The sequence below is a fragment of the Odontesthes bonariensis genome, chromosome 11 (genome assembly GCF_027942865.1).
Source record: "Odontesthes bonariensis isolate fOdoBon6 chromosome 11, fOdoBon6.hap1, whole genome shotgun sequence".
Lineage (NCBI taxonomy): Eukaryota > Metazoa > Chordata > Actinopteri > Atheriniformes > Atherinopsidae > Odontesthes > Odontesthes bonariensis.
Genome location: NC_134516.1, coordinates 19,067,920 through 19,095,785, shown reverse-complemented (window position 1 = coordinate 19,095,785; position 27,866 = coordinate 19,067,920). Strand labels below are relative to the sequence as shown.

Sequence of the window (27,866 nt, the reverse complement as noted above, 5' to 3'; positions counted from 1 at the left end):
GTCCAGGTGTCCTTTCATCATCTAACAGGAAGTGAAGGGGAAGAAACATCAGGATGAACCCCGGCTGCTCACCAGACCTCTGCTCATTGGAGCAGAATCAGTGAACATCTGTCAGCAGGTTGGAATCCATCTGGGCTGATGGCAGCTCAGTGATTCCTCTCTGATGTCACAGTTTGTCACATGTGCAGCAAACTAACTGCAGCTGACATTAACTGAATGGTCTCAGTTAAAGTCAGCTGCAGAGAAACACAACATGCTGATACTCAGTGTGAAGCTTTGACTGGAAACACACAGAAAAACAACATCCTGGAAGAATGGCAGCTTCTATCTTTAAAGGACTGGAAGAGGAAGAAGTTTCCAAGGAATCATTCAGAAGAGTTTCAAACAGAAACTGGCTGAGTCCATGAATCTGAAAAGGTGTTTCTGAGTGAAAGAGACAGACATAAACAGACTGAACTATCAGTTCAGCAGGGATTCTGACAGGAGGACACTCTGGATACTCAGCACAGAGATAACCAGGAACCAGGTAACCAGACTGCAAATCCAGGATGCAGAGGTTCTTCAGTGAATGTGGTGCTGAAGGTGTGGAGGGGGATCAGTGTGTCAGAGGAGACTCTGTAGAAGGACAGAGTGCCAGCAGGACGGTCCACATACACTGCTGCTCTGTTAGAGACAGAGGAGGAGGTGGTGATGTCTGTTCTTCTGTTATTGTGACAGACAGAGTAACCTCCATCAGAGCAGCTCAGACTCCAGGACTGATCATTCCATCCAAACTCACTGTCTCCTCCTCTCCTGCTGATTCCTCTGTAACTCACTGATATAGAAACTCTTCCTCTCCACTCGACCTCCCAGTAACAGCGACCAGTCAGAACATTTCTGCACAGCAGCTGAGGCCAGACATCAAACCTGTCTGGATGATCAGGATATGACTGAACCTCCTCCACACGTGTCACCTTCCTGTTGTTGTCAGACAGTTTCAGGACTCTGTTCACTGTGTTTGTGTCGATTGTGAGTTGACAGGAATCTGAAGGAGAGAACAAACACAGTCCAGCTGCAGTTATTGATCTATCATCTGTTCACTTTGATCAATGAGTGATGTGACAGTGTGACGATGGCTGGATGTCATGAATCAGATGAAGAACACACTCACACTTCCTCAGACCTGGTGTCAGCCATCGTTCTCCAGCAGGCTCCACCCTGAAAGGAGGAGGGGGGTCAGAGCAGCATCAAACATGGACATTACATGGCTCTCACACACATTGTTCTACACTGAGAAAGGAACAGTCCAACAACTGGACACATCCACTGGAGTGGAGCATCTGGAAACTACAATGAGCAGAATCAACACCGACGCGTACAAAACTGCTTTGTGGAAGTCACAATTTCTTCTTTCAGCCGTCTCCTCCTTTTCATCTCTTCACATATGAATAACACTGTAAAAACTCCTGATCTGAGCCAGAGCTGCAACCTTCTCTCTGCCCTAAAGTCTGACTGATCTGCTTCTGACAGGAACATCCTCTGCACAGCAGCCTGCCTCAGATTCTTCACATTGTTTTCACTGTTGTTCTTTTTTCTGACTCAGCTGGGAAATGTTAAAGTGACTTCTTTTCCGTACACATGAAGCTAAGTGACTGTCAGAAACACAGGGGATCTGTGTGCTCTGTTTGTAAGTCTTATATCAAGTCATGTGGAGCTCAGAGGATTGTTGAAGTTTGCACCGGTGGCTTTATCTTTACTATCAGGGTCAGAAGACCTAAATATGTCTCTTGAAAATGACAGACTGTTCCTTTAATATGCAGCGATCTGTCCAAACTGAATCGACCGACCAACATACTCTTTTTTCCTCTATCAGACATTGGGCCTCATGCAAGAACCGTTCGTACGCATAGATTTGTTCTTAAATCGTCCGTACGAGTTATTTAAGAGAATTTGCGCATTCACCAATCTTTTCGTATTTTACGTTTTCTTTCAGGTACGAACAGAATTTACGAGTGATCCAGACCTGTCGTAGGAGATTCGTAAAATAGTCCGCTGTTATTCCAATCAAGTTTGCTTGACTAATGGATTGTATATTTATTACTTTGAAGAAAACATAAATAAATATACATGATACCCCATAATTATGCTGACATTATTCTGTTTGACTTAAATTGTGCACTAATTGAAGGTTAATTTGAATCTGTAACGGGAAGCGCAGCGGCTGTCTTGCTACTTTCGGATGCCTTAGTGCGTCAGGCTCTTGAAGAGAGCGTGTGGAGACACACGCTCTCTTCAAGAGAGAGCGTGTGTGAAAGAATGGCTGACATCGCGATTAAGATTCCCAAGGACTGTGCTGCTGCAAATATGCAGCTTGCTAGAGCCACAACTCCAGAGAGAAACACGCCGATCAAACCCAATTCCACCACATGTCCAGGTCTTCACCACCCTTGGATTTTTGGCCACTGGAACCTTTCAGAGGGAGATTGGAGACAGATCGGGGGTGTCCCAGTCCTCTGTGAGTCGTGCACTCCCCTTGGTCATCAAAGCTCTCATCAGTTTATCACCCATGGTACATCAAATTCCCATACACCGCTGTCCAACAAGTACAAATTAAGAGGGACTTTCATCCTGTGGCTGGACTGCCAATCATAATTGGAGCACGAGACACATATATGCATCAAAGCACCCGTGCTGTCGTGGAACGCACTGAGCTGAAGGCCAGGTGGGTGTGTCTCGATACCTCGTTCATGGCGCAATATTGCCATGAACGAGGGTCTCCACCTGAACCAGCCCAGGCAGACCAGAAGGTGTGGTGCCAGAAGACCCCCCTCATGGACCACCCCATCAAAGAGCCATCATGATGAGGCAACAACTGATTGCACGGCTTTAGTTGCAGTCATCGAGCGCCTGCCCAGGGCGAGACGTCTTTTTAAGCCATTTTCATATCAAACCATTTATTTTTTTATTTCAGTGACATGGTATTAACAGCACTCGTAATTGCTTCCTATTTCTTCGCTTTAGCAGGTCCCGTAATTCCACTGCTGACTCTGCTAAAAATCACAGATTTCCTTTTTGGATCTCTGAAAGCAGAACTTCAGTCTCAGAGCCCCTAAAGTTGTTCTTTTTGCGCCTTGATGTCATTCTCATGACTCAACACTTCCTGGCACAGGAGAGAGGAAGCACTGCCTTATATGGTATCATTTAGGGCGTGGAGTATGCATATCTACTATCCTCGTGCACGTGAACTTAGATACGCACAGGTGGGATTCATCATTTACGCAGGTCGTTCACACACTTTTTCCGAAGTTAAGAGCGTTTGTTGAATCTGACGTGGCGTGTTCGTACGAGACCTTCTTACGAAAAAAGTGAGAGAAATTTAGAATAAAAATACGAAAATGTTCTTGCATGAGGCCCATTGTGTGGCTGCAGCAGGCCTCTCCATACCTGAGTTTGTGTGGATCCTTCAGTGCAGCCCTCAGCAGCTTCACTCCTGAGTCTCCTGGATGGTTGTAGCTCAGGTCCAGCTCTCTCAGATGGGAGGGGTTGGAGGTCACAGCTTCAGCCAGAGAAGCACAGCCTTCCTCTGTGATCAGACAGCCTGACAGGCTGCAGACACACAGAACAACAGAAACTCTGAGAGAACTGCTCTGAAACTCAAGCTGAATGTCATCCAATGGTAACAACATTCTTAGAGAAAGATTATTTTCATCATTTTGCTCCAGTAACAGTTTCAGATAAAATGAGAAGAAAATATAAACAATCTTTGTGACAAACAAAGAGGAAACATGGCAGCAGTGAATGAAAAACCTGGATGAAAAGAACACCTCTGAGAATAAAAACTTTAGATTATTGTGAATATTTCAACATTTCACTCTTCACTGAACTCTGCACACCTCAGACTTCCAGCACAGCCCAGAGTCCTGTCATCTCCTCAAATATTCTGATGACTCTGCAGCTGTTGGCTGTATCATGCACAGTTCCTCCACATTTGAGTTGAGCTTTGCTCACAGCCTGACTGGAGCATTAACTGGAACACCTTCCTTATAACTGTTTACATGCAGAGGAGCAGAATCCAGTTTCTGACTGAAGTCTGTCTGACGCTGCAACTCTGCGGACTGAGTGAGAACATCTCATTGTTGGATATGTTCCCAACAGAGCACTTTGCTCTCAGGCTGCAGGTTTACTTATGGTTCCCAGAGTTTCTAAAAGCAGAATGGGAGGCAGAGCCTTCAGTTATCAGGCCCCTCTCTGTGGAACCAGCTGCCAGTTTGGCTTCAGGGTACATGTAAGTACAGCTGAACTCACTGTACACCTGTTGTCTTTAAGTTACTTGAATGGTGATTTTATTACATGCTTTAAGTGACCACCAGCTGACATGTAGTCTTAATGGGCTGATTTTCAGTCACACTTTCAAACTGTCACAAAAACCCCAGAAAAATCCTTGAATGTGAGCAGCTTTATTGGGAATTCAGTTGGATTAATATACACCTACACTTTACTGTTTTTGCTAAAAGATACAACAAGAAGGAACATCCATAGAGCACCTCGGTCCATCTGAGCCCAGCTGAGCATACACGTGATTTCATCCTCATCTACATTATCTGGAGTGTTAGAGTAGTTTGGAGAAGCTTGTTTTCATACAGTCCTTACCTGAGTATTTCCAGTCTGCAGTTTGGACTCTTCAGTCCATCAGAAAGCTGCTTCACTCCTGAATCCTGCAGGTTGTTGTTACTCAGGCCCAGTTCTGTCAGGCTGGAGGACTGGGAGCTGAGAGCTGAGGACAGAGCTGCACAGCTTCTCTCTGAGAGGTTACAGTCACTCAGGCTGAGGAGGGAGAAAATACATTAATTAATCAATAAGTCAAATAACCTTTATAGAATTCTTTCCCATTTGGTTTTGTTTATTTGTTCGTGGAAATAAAGTAAAAAAATTATAGAATAAAAGAAGTTTACCATTTTTTTTAGAGTTTCTCATCCTCAGACATGACAAAACAGACATTAAAATAAATCGTAAGTTACGTATGTAACTACGGTTCTATGAATCCCGGATGACCGCCAGAGGGCGGTGCTGAAAGCACTGAATGTCCCTTCGCGCATGCGCCGTTCGAGTAGTAATACCAACAGAGTCACACCTGTGACATGTCGGATGATCAAACAGAGGCTATATAGCCTGACGTCATCCGTCACTCTGCTCCTACAGAATCTTCTCGCGGAATGCAAGGATTCTGAGTGACAGAGAAGCTCTGGCGGTCAATTCAATTCAATTCAATTCAAATTCAATTCAATTCAAAAATACTTTATTTATCCCAGAGGGAAATTAAATGTTGATGTAGCTCAACTAAATCAAGGAGTTATTATAGATGCTGATGGCTGTGGGCAGGAATGATTTCCTGTAGCGGTTCGTTTTGCATCCAAACTGAAGAAGCCTTTGACTGAAGAGACTCTGTTTTCTGATAACAGTCTCATGGAGAGGATGTTCAGGGTTGTCCATAATTCTCTTGATTTTATGCAAAATCCTTCTTTGCATTATTGTCTCCAGAGGTTCCACAGTCGTCCCCAGATCAGAACCAGCCTTCCTTATCAGGTTGTTGAGTCTTTTTAGGTCCCTGGTTCTGATGCTGCTGCCCCAACAGATGACGCAAGAGGAAATGACACTCTCAACAACAGACTTGTAGAATATCTGCAACATCTTGTTGCAAACCTTGAAGGACCTTAGCTTCCTCAAGAAGTACAGTCTGCTCTGTCCTTTCTTGTAGATGGCTTCACTGTTGTGTCTCCAGTCCAGTCTGTTGTCCACATGAACACCAAGGTATTTATATTCCTCAACCACCTCCACTTCTTCTCCCATGATGGAAACAGGGTTTGATCTAACCCTGTTTCTCCTGAAATCGACAATCATCTCCTTTGTTTTGTTAAGATTCAAGATGAGATGATTGTTCCCACACCATGCCACAAAGCGGTCCACCAGCTCTCTGTACTCAGCTTCTTGTCCATCTCTGATACACCCGACAACTGCAGAGTCATCTGAATATTTCTGTAGATGACAGGAGTCTGACTTGTACTGGAAGTCTGAAGTGTACAGAGTGAAAAGGAATGGTGAGAGTACAGTCCCCTGTGGTGCTCCTGTGCTGCTGATCACCTGGTTAGACACACAATTCTTCAGTCTGACAAACTGTGGTCTGTTTGTCAGGTAGTCATTAATCCAGGTGATTGTTGAGGCCTCCACCTGAGTCTTCTGGAGTTTCAGACGAAGCAGATCAGGCTGGATTGTGTTAAATGCACTGGAGAAATCAAAGAACATGATCCTCACAGTGCTGCCTGCTTTGTCCAGATGACAGTGGGTTTGTTGAAGCAGGTGTATGATAGCGTCTTCAACTCCAACTCCATGGCGATAAGCAAACTGCAGGGGGTCCTGATATGTGCTGGTTTGCTTACACAGGTGGGTCAACAGGAGTCTCTCCAGGACCTTCATGATGTGGGATGTCAGGGCAACAGGTCTGTAGTCATTGATGTCTGAAGGGTGAGTTTTCTTTGGTACCGGAACCAGACAGGATGTCTTCCACAACAGTGGTACCTTCTCTTGGGTCAAGCTAAGGTTGAAAAGGTGTTGCAGAATCCCACAGAGCTGCTCTGCACAGGCCTTCAGGACTCGGGGGCTGACACCATCTGGACCTGCAGCCTTGTTCCGGTTCAGTCTCTCCAACTGCCTCTTCACCTGACTTCTAGAAACAGAAAAGTGGGAGGGGGAGGCAAAGGGGACAGCAGCATCTCCTGATTGGGTTGAAGACAAACTAGTGGAAACAGAATAATCCATGACTGAGGTGGAGGTGGAGATGTTACAGGAAAGCTGTGGGTCAGAGGAGGGTGGGATGTCTCTTTGGCTGGGAACAGGAGGGGAGGATGGTGAGCTTGTTCCTGAACTGAACCTGTTGAAGAATGTGTTCAGCTCATTTGCTCTGTCCAGACTTCCATCCATCCGATCCTCCCTCTGCTTGAGGCCTGTGATCTTCTTCATTCCTGACCACACATCTCTGATATTGTTCCTCTGCAGTTTACTCTCAAGCTTCTTTCTATACACCTCCTTGCTCTCTCTGATCTTGACTTTGAGCTGCTTCTGTATACTCCTCAGTAACTCCCTGTCTCGCTCCCTAAAGGCTCTTTTTTTCTTGTTCAATAGTTCCTTTAGCTCACTGGTGATCCAGGGTTTGTTATTAGGGAAGCATCTCACTGTTCTGGTGGGGATGGTGTTGTCCACACAGAAGTTTATATAGTCAGTCACACACTCAGTCATGGCATTAATGTCCTCTCCATGTGGCTTACAAAGAGAAATCCAATCGGTTGCATCAAAACAACCCTGTAAGGCTTCTTCAGCTTCCTGTGACCACTTTCTAACAGTCCCTTTTGTGACAGGTAGTCTCTGGACAAGGGGTTTATATGCTGAACAGAGAAAAACAAGGTTGTGATCTGATTTACCCAGGGGAGGTCTTGATTTGGAAATGTATGAATCCTTGACATTTGTGTAAAACAAATCCAATGTCTTGTTTTCTCTGGTAGAGCAGCTGACAAACTGTTGAAAAGTTGGCAGTGTAGCAGAGAATGAGGCATGATTAAAATCACCAGATATTGCCACAAAAGAATTTGGGTGTTGTGTCTGTATCTTAGCAACAACGGAACTGATGACATCACATGCAGTGTCAGCAACAGCTGAGGGTGGAATGTAAACAGCCACCAAAACAACACTGGTGAACTCTCTTGGCAAATAATATGGACGAAAACTTACTGCCAATAGTTCAATGTCAGGACTGCAGAGACGACTCTTCACAGTAACATGTCCTGGGTGACACCATCTGTTGTTGACAAGCACTGCCAATCCACCCCCTTTCCTTTTCCTGCTACTCTTTAAATCTCGATCTGCTCGTACAGTCAGGAAGCCCAGCAGAGAGACGCTGGAGTCGAGGATATGATCCTGCAGCCATGTCTCAGTAAAACACATTATGCTACATTCCCGATATTCTTGCTGAGACCTTGTCAAGGCTAGAAGTTCATCCAACTTGTTAGCTAACGATCTTACATTGCCCATGATGACGGATGGCAGAGATGGTTTGAACTTCTTCTTTCTTTCTCTCCTCTTTGCTCCTGCGCTGCATCCACGACGCCTCCTTTTCAATTCCAGTGGGATTTCTGGCTTCAGTTGTCGAATTATTTCTGCTTTTCCAATGTTAATCAGCTGCTCCCTGTTGTAAACCACCTTGTTGCTATGGTTATGCATCATAACAAAAGAGCAAAATATACAAAAGTATTGGGAAAAATCAATCCAGCTGCACAGCATCCAAGGCAGGAAGGAACAGTTGTCCAAAAAATGCAATTTCTTCCAAGAAAAAACAGGAATGAAATTTAGAAAAAAGAATAAATCTCAATGTGAGGTACAGAGCTACTCCAACGTGCTGCCACCCTCAGCAGCGCATTCTAGAACACTTGCTCTGGATTCCTCGTGACGCCGCTGGTATTAGTCATTCAGTGCTTTCAGCACCGCCCTCTGGCGGTCATCCGGGATTCATAGAACCGTAGTTACATACGTAACTTACGTTCTATTTCATCCCTACTGACCGCCAGAGGGCGGTGCTGAAAGCACTGAATGACTAATACCAGCGGAGTCACGAGGAATCCAGAGCAACTACCTCATTGAGAAGGCTCATAGGACCCTGGCCGCCGAACCTGATCCAGAGGATGAGGGGAGGCCACATTAACCCCGTAAAATCGGGTGAACGTGCTCGGGGAAGCCCATGATGCCACAGCACATATTGCTTCCATCAGGCCCCTCAAAGCTGCCCAGGAAGCGGAGACGCTCCTGGTAGAGTGCGCCTTCACACCAACGAGTGGGGAGCAGCGTCCCGCAGCATAGGCGTGGCAGATGACGCCCACGATCCAATGGGAGAGGCGTTGCTTGGAAGGAGGACAACCCAACCCAGGGCCTCCGTAACACAAGAACAGTTGATCGGAGCGTCGTATAGCAGCAGTGGCTGCAATGTATGCCTCCAGTGCCCTCACTGGGCACAACGACTGAGACCCATCGGCCGTTCCCTCTGACACAGGCTGAAATCGTGCCAATCTCAATGGCCGGTTGCAATGAGAACGAGATAACACTTTAGGCAGGAGTGCAGTGTTTGGCCACAAGGTAACACCAGAGCCATCAGTACCCCATCTGAAACAGGAGGGGCTGACAGAAAGAGCATGTAGCTCGCTGACTCTCTTAGAGAAGACAACAGCCAACAAAAAGGCAGTCTGACATGAGAGCCACCTGAGGTCTGCCTGTGCCAAAGGCTCGAATGGAGAGTGGCACAGAGCTTTAAGAACCAAGGGCAGATCCAAAACTGGTGCCCGCGGAACCATCGGCGGGTGCAACCTACGCGCACCACGCAAGAAAAGATAAACTGGAATAGGGCTCCTCAAAGCCCTCAAAGCCAGCATGAGTAGATGATGTCGCCGCTACCTACACCTTAAGTGTTGAAGGAGAGCGGCCCCTATCAAGAAGAGACTGGAGAAACTCCAGGATAGTGAGATGGGTGGAAAAGCATATAGGAGGACCCTTGACCAGGGATGAGCCAATGCATCCTGGCCCAGTGCACCTGATGCCCCCTTAAGGGAATACCATCGAGGACATCGAGTCGATTCCTCTGTGGCGAAGAGGCCCCAGATCCTGAGCACTAAGTCGCTGTGAATGGACCACTCTTCCCGGAGCAGTTGCCTGGTGGGAAAGAGAGTCTGCGACATGGTTGTGCCGCCCTGGTAGTACACTGCCTGCAGGGTGGACACGCGAGGAGAGGCCCCTTCCCGGAGATCTCTGGACACTTCCAGAAGCCGCACTGACCTGGTGCCACCTCGATGGTTGAGGTGGTAGACCGCAGAGGCGTTGCCTGACCGAATCAGAACATAATTCCCCTTCAGGTGGGCAAAAGGTGTCTGAGAGCCAGATGCACAGCACGCAGCTCCAGTACATTTATGTGTTAGGGCGCAGTGACAGCAGACCTAAGGGCACAACCCGAGTGACCGGCGTCAGTTTGCCCAGTAGCCGCAGGGAGGCGACGTACGGAAACTGCCGGCCCAGCCTGAATCGACTGACCCACCGGAGTATATCGTCCACCCTTGAGCAGATGGGTAAGCCCTCATGGAAGGTGAATCCGGAGACACCCCAAGAAAAGTGGTTGTCTGAGATGGGGTCAGGCAGCTCGTCTCCAAGGTGGCCTGGAGGCCCAACTGGGACACATGACCAAGCAGACGACTCGTATCACGAGAAGCATGCGCCCGGGATGGGGTGCAGAAGCCAATCGTCAAGGTATGGAAGAGCCTTCATTCTGCAGAGGAGAAAGGTCTGCTTTTACACTCCGAGTGAACACCCTCGGGGAGACAGAGAGGCCAAACGGGGGCATCGGAGAAAAACGGCAATGCTCTGCCGCAAGAGGTACATGAAAAGTACTCATCCGTCAGGTCTGTTGAGGGAAACCATTTGTCCCTCGTAACAGTCTGAAGAACCTCTGCCATCGTGAGCCTGTGAAAAGGCAGCACCTTTAGATATCGATTCAGTCCCCCTGGGACCCAAAATAGTAGCCTCTGGGTTGCTGCAGAGGATCAATTGTCTCTATTGCACCCTTGGCCAGGAGGGCAGAAAGCTCCTGGTCCAGTGCTTGAGCTTACACCGGGTCGGTGATTATGGTCACCCTGACCCGGCGTGACATGCGAGGCCGTCGTTGGGATTGTAGCCGGTAACCCGAGGTAAGGGTGGGAACCACCCATGGATCCCCAGCATGAGCAGCCCAATACTGAGCTGCTGATTGGAAAAAAATTTGACGATTGGCCTGGTGGCCTCATCGTCCGTCCCCATGGCCCCTGATGGGGCGGCGGCCAGAGTTTGTGGCACATCACGATGCAGAGCCTCATCTGGTGACACCATAGTGTGGCCACCTCAGGTACAACCGCAGGCATAAGATCCAAGCCTGCCTTAACCGACTCATGTAAAGCGGCCAACACGCGACCATCTGCGTGAAAGGCTCTAGTTCCGCCAACAAGCGCGTAACTCAGAGACAGAAGGGGCCCGTCTGCGCCTGAAAAAGGCACTTCCAGGAGCGGACTCTTCCACCTGCGGGACGTCCAACTGCAGCTGCCTCAATGCCATATGCATGACGTCCCGCATGGAGCTGCCACTCAACCCACCAGCTGCACTATGAGACGAAGAGAGTGAGTCAGTCTCTCACGACTGCGCCCCTTCCTCACTCTTAAAGTGAGGGGCAGAGGCAGCCAAAGACGACACGTCCACCTCCGAAGCCAACTCCAGCATGGGTGGAGAAGAGAATCCAACCAGCGAAGGATCCAGCTGGCGTGCCTGAAGAAGGGATTTCACTTCTGCCAGTTCTGCAGACAAACGCTCAACTCTCGTGGAAAGGCCCTGATCAGTCTTGGCTCGACTCTTCTTAGGAGGAGCCACAGAGGCTGTGGCCTCATTCCGGCGCTTCAAGCGCCTAGGGAGGGTCACCTTCCCAGAAGGTGGAAGGTCATTGCCAACCTCGGGGCGCAATCGGGCCAGCCGAGTCACCCACACAGCACGGGGCATGTAACCACAGTTCATGCAGGAATTCTCTGATAGGGTCCCCACCAGGTGATCGTGTCAAAGGCAGGCAGGGCACAGGTCGCCATCATCTGCCTGAAGCACGGTCCCACAATCCACACAACAGTGGGAGCCATCCATGTTCGAAACTGACCCGAGTCCAACCGCAGGCAGAAAGAACAGAGGAGCTGACACTGTCAGCTACGTCCAGAATACAGGACGACAAACCAGAAACTGGGAGAGAGGGCGAAAACGCTGCCGTCACCAATTAAAGCTCAGTGCAAAATAGTGAGATATTAGCTAAAATCGGGAGAGGGGGCGAAAACGCTGCCTTCACCAATTAAAGCAATCAACACAGATGCTACCACAGGTAGCTCAATCTACAACTGAATAAGCGGCCAGCTAAAATCGGGAGTGGGGGCGAGACGCCGCCTTCACCAATTAAAGCTCAGCACAAAATAATGAGATATTAGCTAAAATCGGGAGAGGGGGCGAAAACGCAGCCGTCACCAATTAAAGCAATCAAACTTAGATGCTACCACAGGTAGCTCACTTCAAAACCAAATAAGCGGTCAGCCAAAATCGGGAGAGGGGGCGAAAACGCTGCCTTCACCAATTAAAGCAATCAAACACAGATGCTACCACAGGTAGCTCAATCTGAGACTGAATAAGCGGCCGGCTAAAATTGGGAGAGGGGGCGAGATGCTGCCTTCACCAATTAAAGCTCAGCACAAAATAATGAGATATTAGCTAAAATCGGGAGAGGGGGCGAAAACGCAGCTGTCACCAATTAAAGCAATCAAACTCAGATGCTACCACAGGTAGCTATTCAAAACTGAATAATCAGCTGGCTTAAAATTGGGAGAGGGGGCGAGATGCTACCATCACCAAATAAAGAAATCAAACGTAGATGCTACCACAGGTAGCCCAGTCTACAACTGAATAAGCCGTTGGCTAAAATTGGGAGAGGGGGCGAGACGCCACCGTCACCGATTAAAGCAAACGAAACTTAGATGCTACCAAAGGTAGCTCAGTTTAGGAAACTAAACAAGCAGCTGTTCAATATCGGGAGAGGGGGGGGGCGGAATGCCACCGTCACCAATTAGAGCACAGCGCAAAAATAGAGTGAGATATTAGCTAAGATCGGGAGAGGGGGCGAGACGCCACCGTCACCGATTAAAGCAATCAAACTTAGATGCCACCACAGGTAGCCCAGTCTAACTGGATAAGCCTTTGGCTAAAATTGGGAGAGGGGGCGAGACGCCACCGTCACCAAATAAAGAGATCAAACTTAGATGCTACCACAGGTAGCTCAATCTAAAACTGAGTAAGCCGTGGCTAATACCGGGAGAGGGCGGGCGAGATGCCACCGTAACCGATTAAAGCAAACGAAACACAGATGCTACCACAGGTAGCTCAGTTTAGGAAACTAAACAATCAGCTGTTTAATGTCGGGAGGGGGGGGCGAGACGCCACCGTCGCCGATTAAAGCAAACAGAACTCAGATGCTACCGCAGGCAGCTCAGTTCAGAACTAAACAATCAGCTGTTTAATATCGGGAGAGGGGGGGCGAAACGCCCCCGTCGCCGATTAAAGCAAACAGAACTCAGATGCTACCGCAGGCAGCTCAGTTTAGAACTAAACAATCAGCTGTTTAATATCGGGAGAGGGGGGGCGAAACGCCACCGTCGCCGATTAAGCAAACAGAACTCAGATGCTACCGCAGGTAGCTCCATTCAGAACTAAACAATCAGCTGTTTCAGCTGAAAAAGCGGTAGGTTAAGGCGCTACAGGGCCGTGGGAAGTAGTTTTTAACAGGGGGTGCGGTTTAAAAAAAAAAAAAAAAAAAAAAGGGGGGGGGGGTTCTCAAACTGTGGGTCGCAAACTTGTAAAATATTATGTAAATACAATAAATAGCTGTATATATCTCCTTCAATGAAATATTTTAATGAGCAAAAAACGGAGCCTTTCCTGCAATCTGACCGTGGAACTCTACCCGTGCTCGTGTAAAGGGCTCATATTTCGCAACATTGTTGCGAGCTTTAATTATATTAGAACTTTGTTTAAGTTCCTGTTGTTACATTGTGTTTAATCGTGTCCTGAACACACAGTTTAGGTCAGTGGCGGCTTTTTCGCCCTCGTTATGGTCAACGCAAACACCCATACCATTCCAAAAAAAAGTATGCAGCCTCATCAACTGGTAAAATATTGCATTTTATTAAAGCACTAAAAATTCATGGCAGAACAGAATGATGCTGAACAACAGAACAACAGAATGTTGCTGGGCTGAACTTGTTGGCCACGTGCACCTCCATCGAGGGTCTCTGTGGATGACGAGCACAGACAGACAGACAGACAGTGGACATTAAACCAGAGGTGCCATAATATCATAAACCACGTCTCAGTCTCAGCATCCTCATGGAATGAGCCTACACGCAGGAGCAGGACTTGCGTGCGTGTGGGACGTTATCGAAAACAACATTAATATCATTAAATAGCTAGTACGCTGCTCGGCAGCACTTACCAGGAGATGGAGTGAGATGGGGATGCAGACCTACAGCACTCCAAAAACGGATTGACGTTCTGGTGTCACGGATATGAAATCCCTCATGAGGGCTTGAATGTCTATGTTGTGCATCATGTCTTTGTGTACATTCATTAGTGCCAGATGCGTTAGTCTCTTTTGCGTCATGGTGGACCGTAACCAGGTTTTCAGCCTCCGCAGAGTTGAGAACGAGCGCTCAGAGGAGGCCACTGATATTGGCAGACACAGGCACAACTGTACGAGCTTCTCCACCTCTGTAAACAAAGATCGTGTCTGCGGATGGAGATTGCGCAGACGCTCAGCTACATCTCTGACAGAGTTGCACGGATGCTCCTTTGTCACACTGCTCAGCATTTTCAGCTGTAGGTCCAGGCGCGCACTGTCCACACTTGTGGGTAGCTGAAGGCCCTCCAGCTGAACTCCTCCTCCCTGAGCCGCAACAGTGACAGCCCTTTCTCTCTCCACCGCTAGTTTCAAAGTGTCCTGATTGAATCGCCTTGTCAGCTCCTCTGACACTAAATCGACAGCCTCATAAAACTCACGTTTCCAAGAAACGGATGGTGTACTGCATGTTGGTGTTTCCGGCTCTGTTGTGTGCCTAAAACGTGCTGGGGTTCTGCTCACTCGTGTTTCTGGCATGTTTAACCCCAGTTTGCGAGCTTGTTCTTCGGTTGTTTGGAGCATCCCCGTAACAGCTGCGTCGTCATTCCGAAGAGCTGCAATGCTGTCCTTCAGTACGTTTGCGCACTCCAGTGTGCCAAGTGCGCTGGTTTTGGAGCCCTGCAGCTTCCTCGCCACGGCCTCGCAGGGTTCAAAGAGTGCGTTGGAGCACATCAGGCCAAAATAAGTTTTGGCTTTGCATGCTTGCTTCCATAAACCATTGAGTTTCACTCTGCTGTCACCTCGTGTTGTTTTGTCGTCTTTCAGCTCATTTAATGTGGCCAACAGAGTGCTGTAGGAGGCATATATGCGACTGATAGCTTTTGCCCGCACACACCACCTGGTTGGGCATAAGCCAAGGATGTTGACCGCCATCTCATCGCAACTGCTGAACATAGCTTGGAATACATGCTTACGTTTTGGCGATTCGCGGATCGCAGCAGACACAGAGCGCACGAAGTTAAGTGTTGCGACCTCTTGGAGCACCAAATCCAGTGCGTGGTTGTTGCAATGCATATACATGGAGTCGGGACACAATTCTTTCAGGCGAGCCTGGACGCCAGAAAAACAGCCAGACATATTGCTGGCACCATCAAAACAATATGCCGCAAGCCTGTGAATTGGTATGTTCATTCTCAAAAACAGATCTTTTATGCAGTCAAACAGGGTTTGTCCTGTGGTGTCCGGTGCGCTGTAAAACCCCAAGAAAAGGCAGTGCGTCTCCAGGCTATGGTCTGCAAACTGCAAGCTGCATGAGAACTGCTCTGTGGTGGTAATGTCAGTGGTCCCATCAGCCACTAACCCAAAACACATGGATTCAGAGGAACGGCCCGCGATGTCCCTCTGTATGGCGTGCGCGAATTGTTGGATAATTTCATTCTGTATGGTGTTCGACATCCAGTTGTCACGTCTGGCGACCCACTCGTGTTCTCTCGGCATGTCGTAGGTGCGCTCCATCATGTACTCGTACAGAATACCATCCCGGGTCGTGTCCCCCCTGAACGGGATTCCCTTGCTTCCCAAAAAACGGATGCTCCTGAACAGCAGCTCCAAAACATGACGAGCTGTCGCCTGCTGTTTGGATACCGCACAAGACAACAGCGCATTGATTGGCGTACCCTCTAATGCAGCCAGTTTCTGAACCGACTCTATGTGAAGTTTAGATCGGTCGTGTTCAGCGAATTTAGTGGTGGCCTTGCGCCAGTTTCCGAAGCCATCGGACACAAATGGATTGTCAGCGCGAAAGTGGTCGGGGCTGGTCAATTTTTTTTCGATGGCCCCCACACACGTGAAACACAGGGCACGGTCAGTCTCGGGAACATAGTGCAGCCAAGTCCACTTATTGAACCAGGCGGGCAAAAATGACCTGCCGGACGATTCGTTTCCAAAACGTCGGCTGGGGAAACAATATTTGAAGGGCTGGAAGGGTTTATTACCAGTGGGAAGCAGCGGCCTACATCCAGTGGTGGTGGCGGCGGGAGGTGCACACGCAGGGCCATTCTCCAGCGGCAGCATGGCAGGTCGTGGACCGTTATCTCCATCCTCTGCGACTGCGATCCCATTAACTGCAGCGGTGTTACCATCCCCGACATGCTTCTCCTCCTCCGCGAGCCGGCTGACTTTGGGCATTGAGCCACTAAAAAAATCTAAAATCCTTTTTTGAGACATATCTCAGCGCTGATTAAATGAATGAATGAATGAATGAATGAATGAAGGAAATGCAATAATATCCATAATGCACAGCGTTAGCAACGTCACCACGTTGATGTTATGAACTTATTTTAAACAGTATTTTTTAATTATTAAGACACTCTACTGAACTTTATTTTTGTTTAACCTTTTTTTTTACTCTTTTATTATGTTTATCGATGCATTTGTAATGGATGCAAACTAGCAGAGAACAGTCGAGTCTAAGCATAGGCTACATAAGTAAACCGCGCTGTCTCGCATTACGGAGTAGCTAGCTACAGATCTCAATAGCAACTTTGGAACGGTAGACCTGAGCAGTGGCTCAGTTGGTAAGAGACGTGCTTCCGTTGCTTGAGTCGGAACGTTTCTGTTTGAGACGCGTGTTCGAATCCCGATCGGAGGAGACTGTACATGGTTTTCATGAAATATATTTTTGTTAGCTCCCCACCATCTCGCAATGCACATTCAGCAGGGGGTGCAGCCGCACCCCCTGCACCCCTAGTTCCCACGGCTATGAGGCGCTACCGCACAATTTAAAGCGCAACAACAACCAGAGAGGCTAAAAAGTAGCCAAGCTGAAGTGCGTATCACAACACCAACCAGAAGCTGTGAATCGGGAGGGGGGGCGCAAACGCGACCATCACCAACTGCAACTATTTATAAAAATTCACACTTTCCAATCAGTTCAGACATGTTTATTTACTTCCAGTAACACTTAGAAGGATTCTGTCTGTTTGGGAAATAAATTCAGCTTCTGATTCACTAAAGGATGATGTGGCTTTGTCGCCACATATCTGTCTAATTCACAGTCGCCTTCACAAAGGAGGTTCACCTCAAACCAAATAACCAACCAAATATCATCCCTTTGCCCCAGTGCAGTGTGTCCACATTTAAAGGTTGTATGCACTATTTTAAAGGAAAAAACTGCTCATATTTCTGTAAAGTAGTTTACTTTGGGTATGTGATGGATCTGTGTTTCAGGACAAATCTACAGGAATGGAAAGGAGTTAAAGTAAAAGAGCACTTTAGAGTTATAAGAGTTATTTAAGCCAGATAATCAAAGAGCAGAACAGATCAACCTGTTTCATTGATCAAAGTACCTGGAAGCTGCTTTTTAATCCAATAACCCAGAATTATATCAGCTCTCACCTGGAAAGTTCATGAATGCTTACCTGAGAGTTTCCAGTCTGCAGTTTGGACTCTTCAGTCCATCAGAAAGCTGCTTCACTCCTGAATCCTGCAGGTTGTTGTTACTCAGGCCCAGTTCTGTCATGCTGGAGGACTGGGAGCTGAGAGCTGAGGACAGAGCTGCACAGCTTCTCTCTGAGAGGTTACAGCCATACAGGCTGAGGAGGGAACGAGATGGAAGGAAATAACTTGATCGATTAATCAGAAGAGTAAGTTAAAAAGCACAAACTGAATTTTGGTTACTTTGTTAAAGTTTCTCATGTTCAAAATGGACAAAAAATAGAACTAAACTAAGTCTATACTTTAGGACGTACTGAACACATGCAGTCAGTGCGAGTCTGACGAGTCTGGGGAGGAAACATCAGATAAAAACAACAACATTCCAGTGGACTGTGTGGAAAAATACATTTTGGCCTTGACTCAAAAAAAGATAACGTGGGTTTGTCGACCGCACATCTGTCTAATTTACAAAGGGTCAAATTTATCTCAAAGCAATCAACCAACCAAATATCACTGTTCCTGTGCAGTATGTCTACATTCAAAGGTTTTATGTAGAAGATGTAAGGAAAAAAACTGAATTGATGTAAGTCAGTGCTGTGGCATCCAGTTCTCAAAGATCAGCTCTGTTTGCCACACACAGTTTAAATTAAATGTCTAACATCTCCTCAGAGTTGGTGGTAGTTGCAGGACATTTCAAATCTATGTTTCTGCAAGTTCAGACTTCCCATTTATCATGGTAGCAGTGACTGTTGCAGGATGAAAGCATCATAATGCCAGACACAACACTACTGCTACTGCTACACATGGTTGTAGAACAGCTCTCAGTTTACTTTGGGTATGTGATGGATCTGTGTTTTAGGACAAATCTACAGGAATGGAAAGGAGTTAAAGTAAAAGAGCACTTTAGTATTTTTCTTTAAACTGTGTGTGTTATATTTCATTATCAGAGTTATCAGAGTTATTTAAGTCAGATAATCACAGGGCAGAACTGATCAACCTGTTTCATTGATCAAAGTACCTGGAAGCTGCTTTTTCATCTAATAACCCAGAATTATATCAGCTCTCACCTGGAAAGTTCATGAATCCTTACCTAAGTGTTTCCAGTCTGCAGTTTGGACTCTTCAGTCCATCAGAAAGCTGCTTCACTCCTGAATCCTGCAGGTTGTTGTTACTCAGGCCCAGTTCTGTCAGGCTGGAGGACTGGGAGCTGAGAGCTGAGGACAGAGCTGCACAGCTTCTCTCTGAGAGGTTACAGCCACTCAGGCTGAGGAGGGAATGAGATGGAAGGAAATAACTTGATCGATTAATCAATCAAACTACATTCATATTTGATAAGTGGAAGAATTCTGTTTCCCTGTTTGTTTCTGTTTATTTGTTAAAGACATTAAAGTGTGATGGAAGATGTCTACATGTGCCGTCTTAGCTCAGAGACAAAGAGAGTTAAGACTTAAAAAGTTTCCACAGAAGAGTAAGTTAAAAAGCACAAACTGAATTTTGCTTACTTTGTTAAAGTTTCGTATGTTCAAAACAGACAGTAAAACTAAATCTACACTTCAGGATGTACTGAACACATGCAGTCAGTGTGAGTCTGACGAGTCTGGGGAGGAAACATCAGATAAAAACAACATATCAAGAGTCAGAGAAGCTTTATTGACTTATTGTTAGAGTTAGTTAAGCCAGATAACTACTGTAACTAATAAGATGGGAGCAAATAAAATTATTAATTAATCCATTAAACAAATTAATTATAAAATTGATAAATAACTGCCACCAAGTTCTTCCTCAGAGGAACTGCTGAGATTCTATTTCCAACAAAGTATCATCTCACATCACTTGTAAGATGATATTTTGTTGTGAACTGACACTTCATAAATAAACTGAAGTTCATTTGAAACTGAGTTTAACGCTGATTCTGTTGTTTTTCTCCAGTTAATAAGTAAACAATGTATTTTTAAAGAAATATATCTGTGTTTGTACTCACAGAGCTTTGTTGGAGGCTTTGACCACTGGCAGCAGCCTCAGAAGAACCTTCTCTGAAGCAGAGTACTTCTTCAGGTCAAACACATCCAGATGTTTTCCTGATGACAGTAAGATGAAGCCCAGAGCTGACCACTGAGCAGGAGACAGTTTATCTGTGGAGAGACTTCCTGAACTCAGGGCCTGTTGGATCTCCTCCACCAGAGAACGATCATTCAGTTCATTCAGACAGTGGAACAGATTGATGCTTCTCTCTCCAGAAAAATTCTCACTGATCTTCTTCTTGATGTAATCGACTGTTTCCTGATTGGTCTGTGAGCTACTTCCTGTCTGTGTCAGCAGGCCTCGTAGGAGCCTCTGATTGGTCTGCAGGGAAAGACCCAGGAGGAAGCGGAGGAACAGGTCCAGGTGTCCATTTGGACTCTCTAAGGCCCTGTACACAGCCCATCGATGGAGATAATTCAGATCAAGTACTTTAGGTCTCTTGGATTTTTCATCTTTTCCCATCAGGTTGAGTCCAGAGTTGATGAAGGTCAGATGCACATGAAGAGCAGCCAGAAACTCCTGAACACTCAGATGGATGAAGCAGAACACCTTCTCCTGGTACAGCCCTCTCTCCTCTCTAAAGATCTGTGTGAACACTCCTGAGTACACTGAGGCTGCTGAGATATCGATGCCACACTCTGTCAGGTCTGATTCATAGAAGATCAGGTTTCCTTTCTGCAGCTGCTCAAAAGCCAGTTTTCCCAGAGACTCCATCATCTTCCTGCTCTCTGGACTCCAGTGTGGATCTGTCTCAGCTCCTCCATCATACTTGAGCTTCTTCACTTTGGCCTGAACCACCAGGAAGTGGATGTACATCTCAGTCAGGGTGCTGGGCAGCTCTGCTCCCTCTCTGGTTTCCAACACATCCTCCAGAACTGTAGCAGTGATCCAGCAGAAGACCGGGATGTGGCACATGATGTGGAGGCTTCGTGATGTCTGGATGTGGGAGATGATCCTGCTGGCCTGCTCCTCATCTGTGAATCTCTTCCTGAAGTACTCCTCCTTCTGTGGGTCAGTGAACCCTCTGACCTCTGTCACCATGCCAACACAGCCAGGAGGGATCTGATTGGCCGCTGCAGGTCGTGTGGTTATCCAGAGGCGAGCAGAGGGAAGCAGCTTCCCCCTGATGAGGTTTGTCAGCAGCACATCCACTGAGGTGGGCTCTGTAGCATCAGTCAGGGGCTCCTTGCTGTGGAAGTCCAGAGGAAGTCGACACTCATCCAGACCGTCAAAGATGAACACAACCTGGAACTCTTCAAAGCTGCAGATTCCTGCTTCTCTGGTTTCAGTAAAGAAGTGATGAACAAGTTCCACCAAGCTGAACTTTCTCTCTTTCAGCACATTCAGCTCTCTGAAAGTGAATGGAAACATGAATTGGATGTCCTGGTTGGCTTTGCCTTCAGCCCAGTCCAGAGTGAACTTCTGTGTTAAGACTGTTTTCCCAATGCCAGCCACTCCCTTTGTCATCACTGTTCTGATTGGTTCATCTCTTCCAGGTGGGCCTTTAAAGATGTCTTCTTGTCTGATGGATGTTTCTGCTCTGCCTGCTTTCCTGGATGCTGCTTCAATCTGTCTGACCTCATGTTCATCATTGACCTCTCCGGTCCCTCCCTCTGTGATGTAGAGCTCTGTGTAGATCTGATTCAGAAGGGTTGGCTTTCCTGCTTTAGGAATCCCCTCAAACACACACTGGAACTTCTCCTTCAGAGCAGATTTAATTTTACGTCCACAAAGTTCTGAATGAAGACAAGAAATAACATCAGTAAACAGACATTTCAACCCTGTACAGAATGAGTATCTGAACATCTGCTGTTCTGTGTGCTGAGACATCAGTAAATGTGTCATTTATCCAGCAGGTTAAACCTTTAGAGGAATCCTCTTACTGCTCTGCAGACGGTCAGCCAGCTCCTCCTGCTTCATTCTCCTCAGGAAGTGAGCTGTGATCTTCACTAACGCCTCTCTGCTGCTCCTCTGCTCTTCATCCTCACCCTCCCTCTGACTCTCTAAGCATTCTGGGTAATCTGGACTCAGAGCCTTCTGCATCTTCTTCAGCTCCTCCTTCACAAAAGTGAGCATGTTGCCCTCCAGCAGCTGGAACAGAAAACTATATGAATGAGCCAATCAGACTGAAACCATGGAGCCAAACATCAGATCCATGTTGGACTCACTGACAACCCACTGGTCTACAGAGTGCAGCATGGAGATGAATGAACAGAATAGATGGAAAAGTAGTTGTTGTACATGTACAGACCATAAATATGGAGTCCAGCTGTGTTTGATGCTGCTGGGCAGACTGACCACTGGGACGCTCTGAGCTCTGCTGGTCCACTCTGTGGAGGAATCATGAAGAATGAGCTCACATTGTGTCTGTCCACACAGAGACCAACACAAGCTGAAGGTCCATGAAGGGATGTGTGGATGTGAGCAGTGGATCAGAGGACTCCCTGTAGTGGGAAAGCTTTACTGGTCCTGCTGATCCCACTGAGAACCAACAGCTCAGTCTGCAGCTGCTTGGAGCTTTCAGCTCACTTTGGTTGGGTCCCAGCAGCTCTCACCAACCCCTTCAGAAAGCTTTCCCTCCCTGCTGAAGTTCCCTGGAGCAAGGCAGCCAGAGCCAGTGTGTGCTGGGATCAGGCCGGTTGTACTGGGCAGCTCCCAGTGTAAAGGGCTCAGACGATGACTGTTCAACATCATCTGATGATTATTTCCCAAAGACGGGAGACAAACTTTCATTGCAGCTTCCAAAGCTGTGTTCAGTTAACTGGAAGAAGCAGAGTTCCTGTCTGTTTACCAAGTTTCATTTCAGCCTCTCAGGACATACTTTTGTTCTGTTGCTCACTAATTTGAACATGTCAAAGCTTTAAGCAGCTAACCAGCACCCTGCTGACTGTTCCTCTGCTGAACCTGGAACACATCACACCTCCATCGGCTCCATGTGGTTCAGACGATCAGGTTTTTAATTCTAAATAAATCTGTCTGTCCTCCTCCATCCAGCAGCACTGGCCCCCTTAGTGGAAGTTCCTTCCTACACTGTGTTAGAGCCAAAGCACAAAGGCGCCCCCTGCTGGACCAGCTGCTGTCCTACAGACACTCAGAAACACCTCCTCCAACATCATTCTTTCCTCTCCGACTGCTGTGTTGGTGGAAAACATCCAACACACACCGCTTCACATATGAACATAGAAATGGATGTGAAGCAGACCTGAGCTCACATTAAACACATGTTGGAGTAAAAACTGTTCAAACTGACTCTGCTGCATTTTACTCTGTTACAGCATTTACACTCAGCTCACCTCTTAGTGGACGGATGTTGGTCTGATTTGAAGTCATTATGAATATCCATTGACCAGTCGCTCTGCATGGACACACAGCTGGTTCCAGGTTCAGGTTCAGGTCTGAGTCTCTGATGGATCCTGACAGAGAAACACTTGTTTTCTTCAAACTAAAGTATCAGTGATGGTGTTTGAGTCTGCAGTGAACAGAGACACACTTGAAAGAATAAGCGGCTTGCCGCAGTCTCTGGTGGATGAATAGCCGAAGCATCAACCCTCAGGTTACGAGACTACCAGCGGCGAGCCAAATTTGACCTGCTATCCAGTTGAGTTTTAGAGAAGATAGAAGATAGAAGGAACAGATTGCGTGATGACGTGGGGGTCTTATACTGGGGCGCGTACCCTACGTCATCACATGGTCACAAATGACTTTGTTGGTATAATAACTCGACCTGTACATATATGAGATGGAGATATCCAGTGCTGAAAGCACCGCTCTCTGGCGGTCAGGAAAAATGAAATAGAACATCCAACACACACCGCTTCACATATGAACATAGAAATGGATGTGAAGCAGAGCTGAGCTCACATTAAACACATGTTGGAGTAAAAAATGTTCAAACTGACTCTGCTGCATTTTACTCTGTTACAGCATTTACACTCAGCTCACCTCTGAGGGGATGGATGTTGGTCTGATTTGAAGGTAATAGGACGACCCATCGACCAGTCGCTCTTCATGGAAACACAGCTGGGTCCAGGTCCAGGTCTGAGTCTCTGATGGATCCTGACAGAAAAACACTTGTTTTCTTCAAACTAAAGTATCAGTGATAGCAGTGAGACGGCCTGTCAGAGAGTCAGTGTGGCTGCTGTGGAACAATGTTACAGCTCCCCCTGGTGGCAGCTCTGTGATCTTACTGAGCTCAATGCTGATAAACACACACTCTGAAGCTTTTAACCCTCAGATTCAGACCAGTCACCAGCAACCCTCAGCTGCTTCCTGCACAGCTTCCCTGTGGACAGGTGCTGTATAGAAGTGGCTGCACATGTGACGTCCTGTTGGAAAACTGAGATTCTTCACACTGGTACCAGCCAGACCAACTAAAGCCCAGCTGAAAGACTCTGTACCTGTGGACTTCAGAGGAGACTGACTGCTCTGTAACACACATCATGAACAGAAATGTTAGAGCTCCCCTTGTGGCAGCTCTGCCACTCTGCAGGCAGACGTCAGCAGGTGTGTGAAACTGGGAGCTGGATGTAATTTCACCTGAGAGAAAACAGGAAGACTTCAGCTCTGAGCTTTCAGTGTTCTCTGACTCAGTCTTTACTGTTTGTGTGATCAGATTCATTCTGCTCTTTCAGAGACAAACTACAGCTGCACCACACTGGAAAACACTGACTCTGGAAGATTTAATTTCTCTGGAATATAAAGAGTCAGATTAAAAAATTACATCATTAAACACGTCATTAAACACAACGTGTGAGAACATAATATTTCTATATCAGCCGCCCTGTTCACTACATAATCAGCATCTTGTAAAAAAGCCACATCAGTGGACAGATATTCAGTAATATTCTCTCTTTGTTTAAATAAAGAGCTGCAGGACTGAACTAAAACATCACATCACACATGATGCAGCTCATTAGTTCATCAGAGACATCAACAACTGATCCAAGTCTCAATTCAGCTGGAAACTGGTTATCATCTGAAACATGATGCAGCCTCCACTGAATACTGACAGCTACTCACTGCTGGGCTGATGGAACATCATGATGGAAATCAGTAATAATATCTTTCGACCAGTTGCTCTTAAAGGACACACAGCTGGGTTCTGGTTCTGGTTCCAGTGTCTGATGGATCCTGATAGAAAAACATTTCAGCTCAATGATGTCAAAGCTGAATGCATTTTAAGTTAAATATCTTAATCATGTATTTTACTTTTTGTCAGATGAAAAGATTTGTTTGAAATCAATAAAATCTTTCTTTGACCGGTCGCTCTTAAAGGACACACAGCTGGGTTCAGGTTCTGGTTCTGGTTCAGGTCTCTGGTAGATCCTGATGGGAAAAAATGCTTTTCAGCCTGCATGCATGACATACTTAATAACCTCTAAATCAATGACCTGATGTTAACTTACTCTGCTTTCGAGGCCTGTAATTTGAAAAGTGGGAGATACTTCTGCAGTTCGCTCTGTGAGGACCCACTCCTGGATCCAGGTCTATGTCCCTTCCTGTGAATAAAGGAGGTTTGGTGATGTGAGCGCTGAGCTGGGACATGGAGAAGAGTCATGGACAGTTAGAGATGGTCACCTCACCTCTGAGCTTTGCTCTGGCTCTCATGTTCCCCACACAGAGAGGTTTTAGTGTCCTCACACTGATCCATGCTGCTGAACTCACATCAGCTCACACACACTTTCTACCTTCTTCTGCAGAGGAAACACAGATCATTCATCTGCACATCAACTCACATCCTCCCAGGGCCGTTTCTAGCTTTGTGGGGGCCCTAAGCAAGATGCCGTTTGGGGGCCCCTAGTTTGTCAAACTACAATGAAGAGATTCCTAACCCTTTAGATGGAACACTAAGATCTATTACACTTTATGAGCAAAACAGGCTAGAGTTTAAATTAAACATCTTAAGTTGAACCACTCAGGCAATTTAAACTAATAAGAATATATAATACAAAGAAAACAATAAATAAAACAGATTTTGAGTTTTTTTTAAATATTAAACTGTAATGTACAGCGTCCCTTTAAAGATTGTACCCAATTACACAGTAGATAGATAGATAGATACTTTATTGATCCCGAAGGAAATTCAAGCATCCAGTAGCAAGACATAAAGCAATAAAAAATGTTTATACAATTATAAACACTTTAAAAACAATCTAAGAATTTAAAAAACTATTTAAAAAACAGTTTAAAAATCTAAAGTGACCAGGGAAATACAGAAGCGCCATCACTTAAAGCTGTTGTACATCCTGATGGCCAGAGGAACAAAAGAGTTTTTGAAGTTGTCACTTTTAAGAAGTTTCTGCATTTATCTACACATTGTACTAGTTAAAGTAATAAAACTAAGAAAAATGATCCACTGCCACAATATTCTAAAATAATCAACAGGATGCCTAATATTTGTACATCACTTTAAAAAACTAACAGTAGAACACTTCTAATTAGAGGCCTATAAATAACACACCAAACTTAGTAAATGAATCCTAAGTAATGCCAAAATCGTGTCAAATATCTGAGAGACAACTTCCACTGAACAATGACAGAGCAGGATAACAACATGATTATTATATTATTATAGAGGATGATCCTCCTCTCCATCATTGATGTAAAAAGATCAGCTGCTCCTCTGATTGGCTCAGATTCTCTGTTTCACACGAATCATTATTGTCATTAAATGTGTTTCTCAGCAAAGTGATGCTATAGAATAAAACAGATATTTTAAATGGATACATGCAATAAAAGGTCAAAAATTAAAACAGAAAACTTTTCAAAACTCCAGTTCCAGCAATTTGACTCTTTATACAGAGAAACTTATATCAGAGACGCCACTAAAACCTGTTTTTCAGGTGATGCTTTCAACAGATTTTCAAAAGAAAAGTATAAAAAAAACTCTCGAAGATACTTGAAAAGGTCACAAGAGAAACAATTTTCAGATAAATGACGCGTTGTTGCAGCTCTAATTTAGCGACACAATAAAGCAGATGTAAAACATGCTGGAATTTAAGTTTGTTTGTGGGATAAAGAGACATTTTTATTCAGTGAAGACGGGAAACTGAACACACAGACACAAAGAAAAATTGGCCTGACGTGTACCGACTGTACTGGAACATGGAGGTGGGTTAGGATCAAGGTGATGGAATTTAAAAACCTTGAAAAAACCTTGTCTGTCTCACCGAGTTACACAACAAGAAAGCCACATCTCCATCCAGGGTGTTACCTTTTGTCTTTAAGAGATAAAACAGCAGAGAGTTTCTGTGTCTGACTTCAGTGGAAGATACCCCAGTTATCCCCACAAATTAAAACACAATGTGATTTATTTTGGCAATAAAACAATGAATAATATGTTTCTAATCAACAACAATGTAAATGATAATCATGCAGATTTTTCTTCAAAGTTCTTGGAGTTGTCAAACTGGAGCATGTGAACTCAAATGTTCCCCAAACATAACATCACATGCCTACCTCCACTGCTAATTGCACTGCAACCTTAAATATTGCACAACATTGTATTTCTTTTTTTATTTTCCTTATATTATAGTTAGTATAGGTCTCTGATTAGCATATGCTATTATGTGTATTATATGTACAGTACAGCTCTTGTAATTAGCGTTAAAAATGTATATTGCATATTGTAATATCCACATTCCCTATCTATTCTACTGTCTTGTAAATATTTTTAGTAGAGTACTTATGACATGACATGTTACGGCACGTTATGTCCTGTCTTGTTATGGTAGCTGCTGTACGGTGTCCTGTCCCAAGAATTTCAGTGCCCAGTCCGACTCTGTTGTTCTGTGTATCTGACAATAAAAGACTTGACTTGACTTGACAGAAACAAACAGTAAGGTTACTGAAGACAAAGTTCAAACTCACAGTTTGTTCAAACCAAGTGTTGAAGAAGACGCTCCGCTCCACAGACACAGGTGAGCTGCTTCCTGGAATCAGTCAGAGCTCTAACCCTGATGGGGGCAGGACAGGTAGGAGGGAGGGCAGGACAGGTAGGGGCAGGACAGGTAGGAGGGAGGGGCAGGACAGGTAGGGGCAAGACAGGTAGGGGCAGGACAGGTAGGAGGGAGGGCAGGACAGGTAGGGGCAGGACAGGTAGGAGGGAGGGGCAGGACAGGTAGGAGGCGGGGGCAGGACAGGTAGGGGCAGGACAGGTAGGGGCAGGACAGGTAGGAGGGAGGGG

General features: G+C 46.0%; 1 protein-coding gene across 5 annotated transcripts; it reads right to left on the bottom strand.

The window, feature by feature from the left end:
- Positions 1–12: 12 nt before the first annotated feature.
- Positions 13–27,641, bottom strand: LOC142391790 (uncharacterized). Of its 5 annotated transcripts, none has more exons than XM_075477856.1 (16): positions 27,551–27,641; positions 25,264–25,374; positions 25,087–25,179; positions 24,890–25,006; positions 24,701–24,811; positions 23,624–23,737; positions 22,975–23,094; positions 21,933–22,011; positions 21,565–21,772; positions 19,641–21,417; positions 18,750–18,923; positions 17,644–17,817; positions 4,630–4,803; positions 3,424–3,585; positions 1,151–1,197; positions 13–1,024 (listed from the first exon to the last, which is right to left on the bottom strand). In XM_075477856.1, the coding sequence occupies exons 2-16, from the start codon at positions 25,329–25,331 to the stop codon at positions 501–503; spliced, it is 3,942 nt and encodes a 1,313-aa protein (XP_075333971.1). In that variant the 5' UTR covers positions 25,332–25,374; positions 27,551–27,641; the 3' UTR covers positions 13–500. The 5 variants fall into 5 exon arrangements, with proteins under 5 accessions (XP_075333971.1, XP_075333972.1, XP_075333974.1 ...); XM_075477857.1 differs by having other exon boundaries at positions 25,264–25,371; positions 27,551–27,635; XM_075477859.1 differs by lacking the exon at positions 4,630–4,803.
- Positions 27,642–27,866: the final 225 nt, after the last annotated feature.

Excerpts from the sequence above, each read along its gene's own strand:
- LOC142391790 (XM_075477856.1), bottom strand. The coding sequence starts at position 25,331 with ATGGATCAGTGTGAGGACACTAAAACCTCTCTGTGTGGGGAACATGAG. Across the intron at positions 23,095-23,623 it reads CAACATCCATCCCCTCAGAG|GATCCATCAGAGACTCAGAC; the intron begins GTGAGCTGAGTG and ends TTTCTCTGTCAG. Across the intron at positions 18,924-19,640 it reads AAAGCCTCCAACAAAGCTCT|CCTGAGTGGCTGTAACCTCT; the intron begins GTGAGTACAAAC and ends TTCCCTCCTCAG.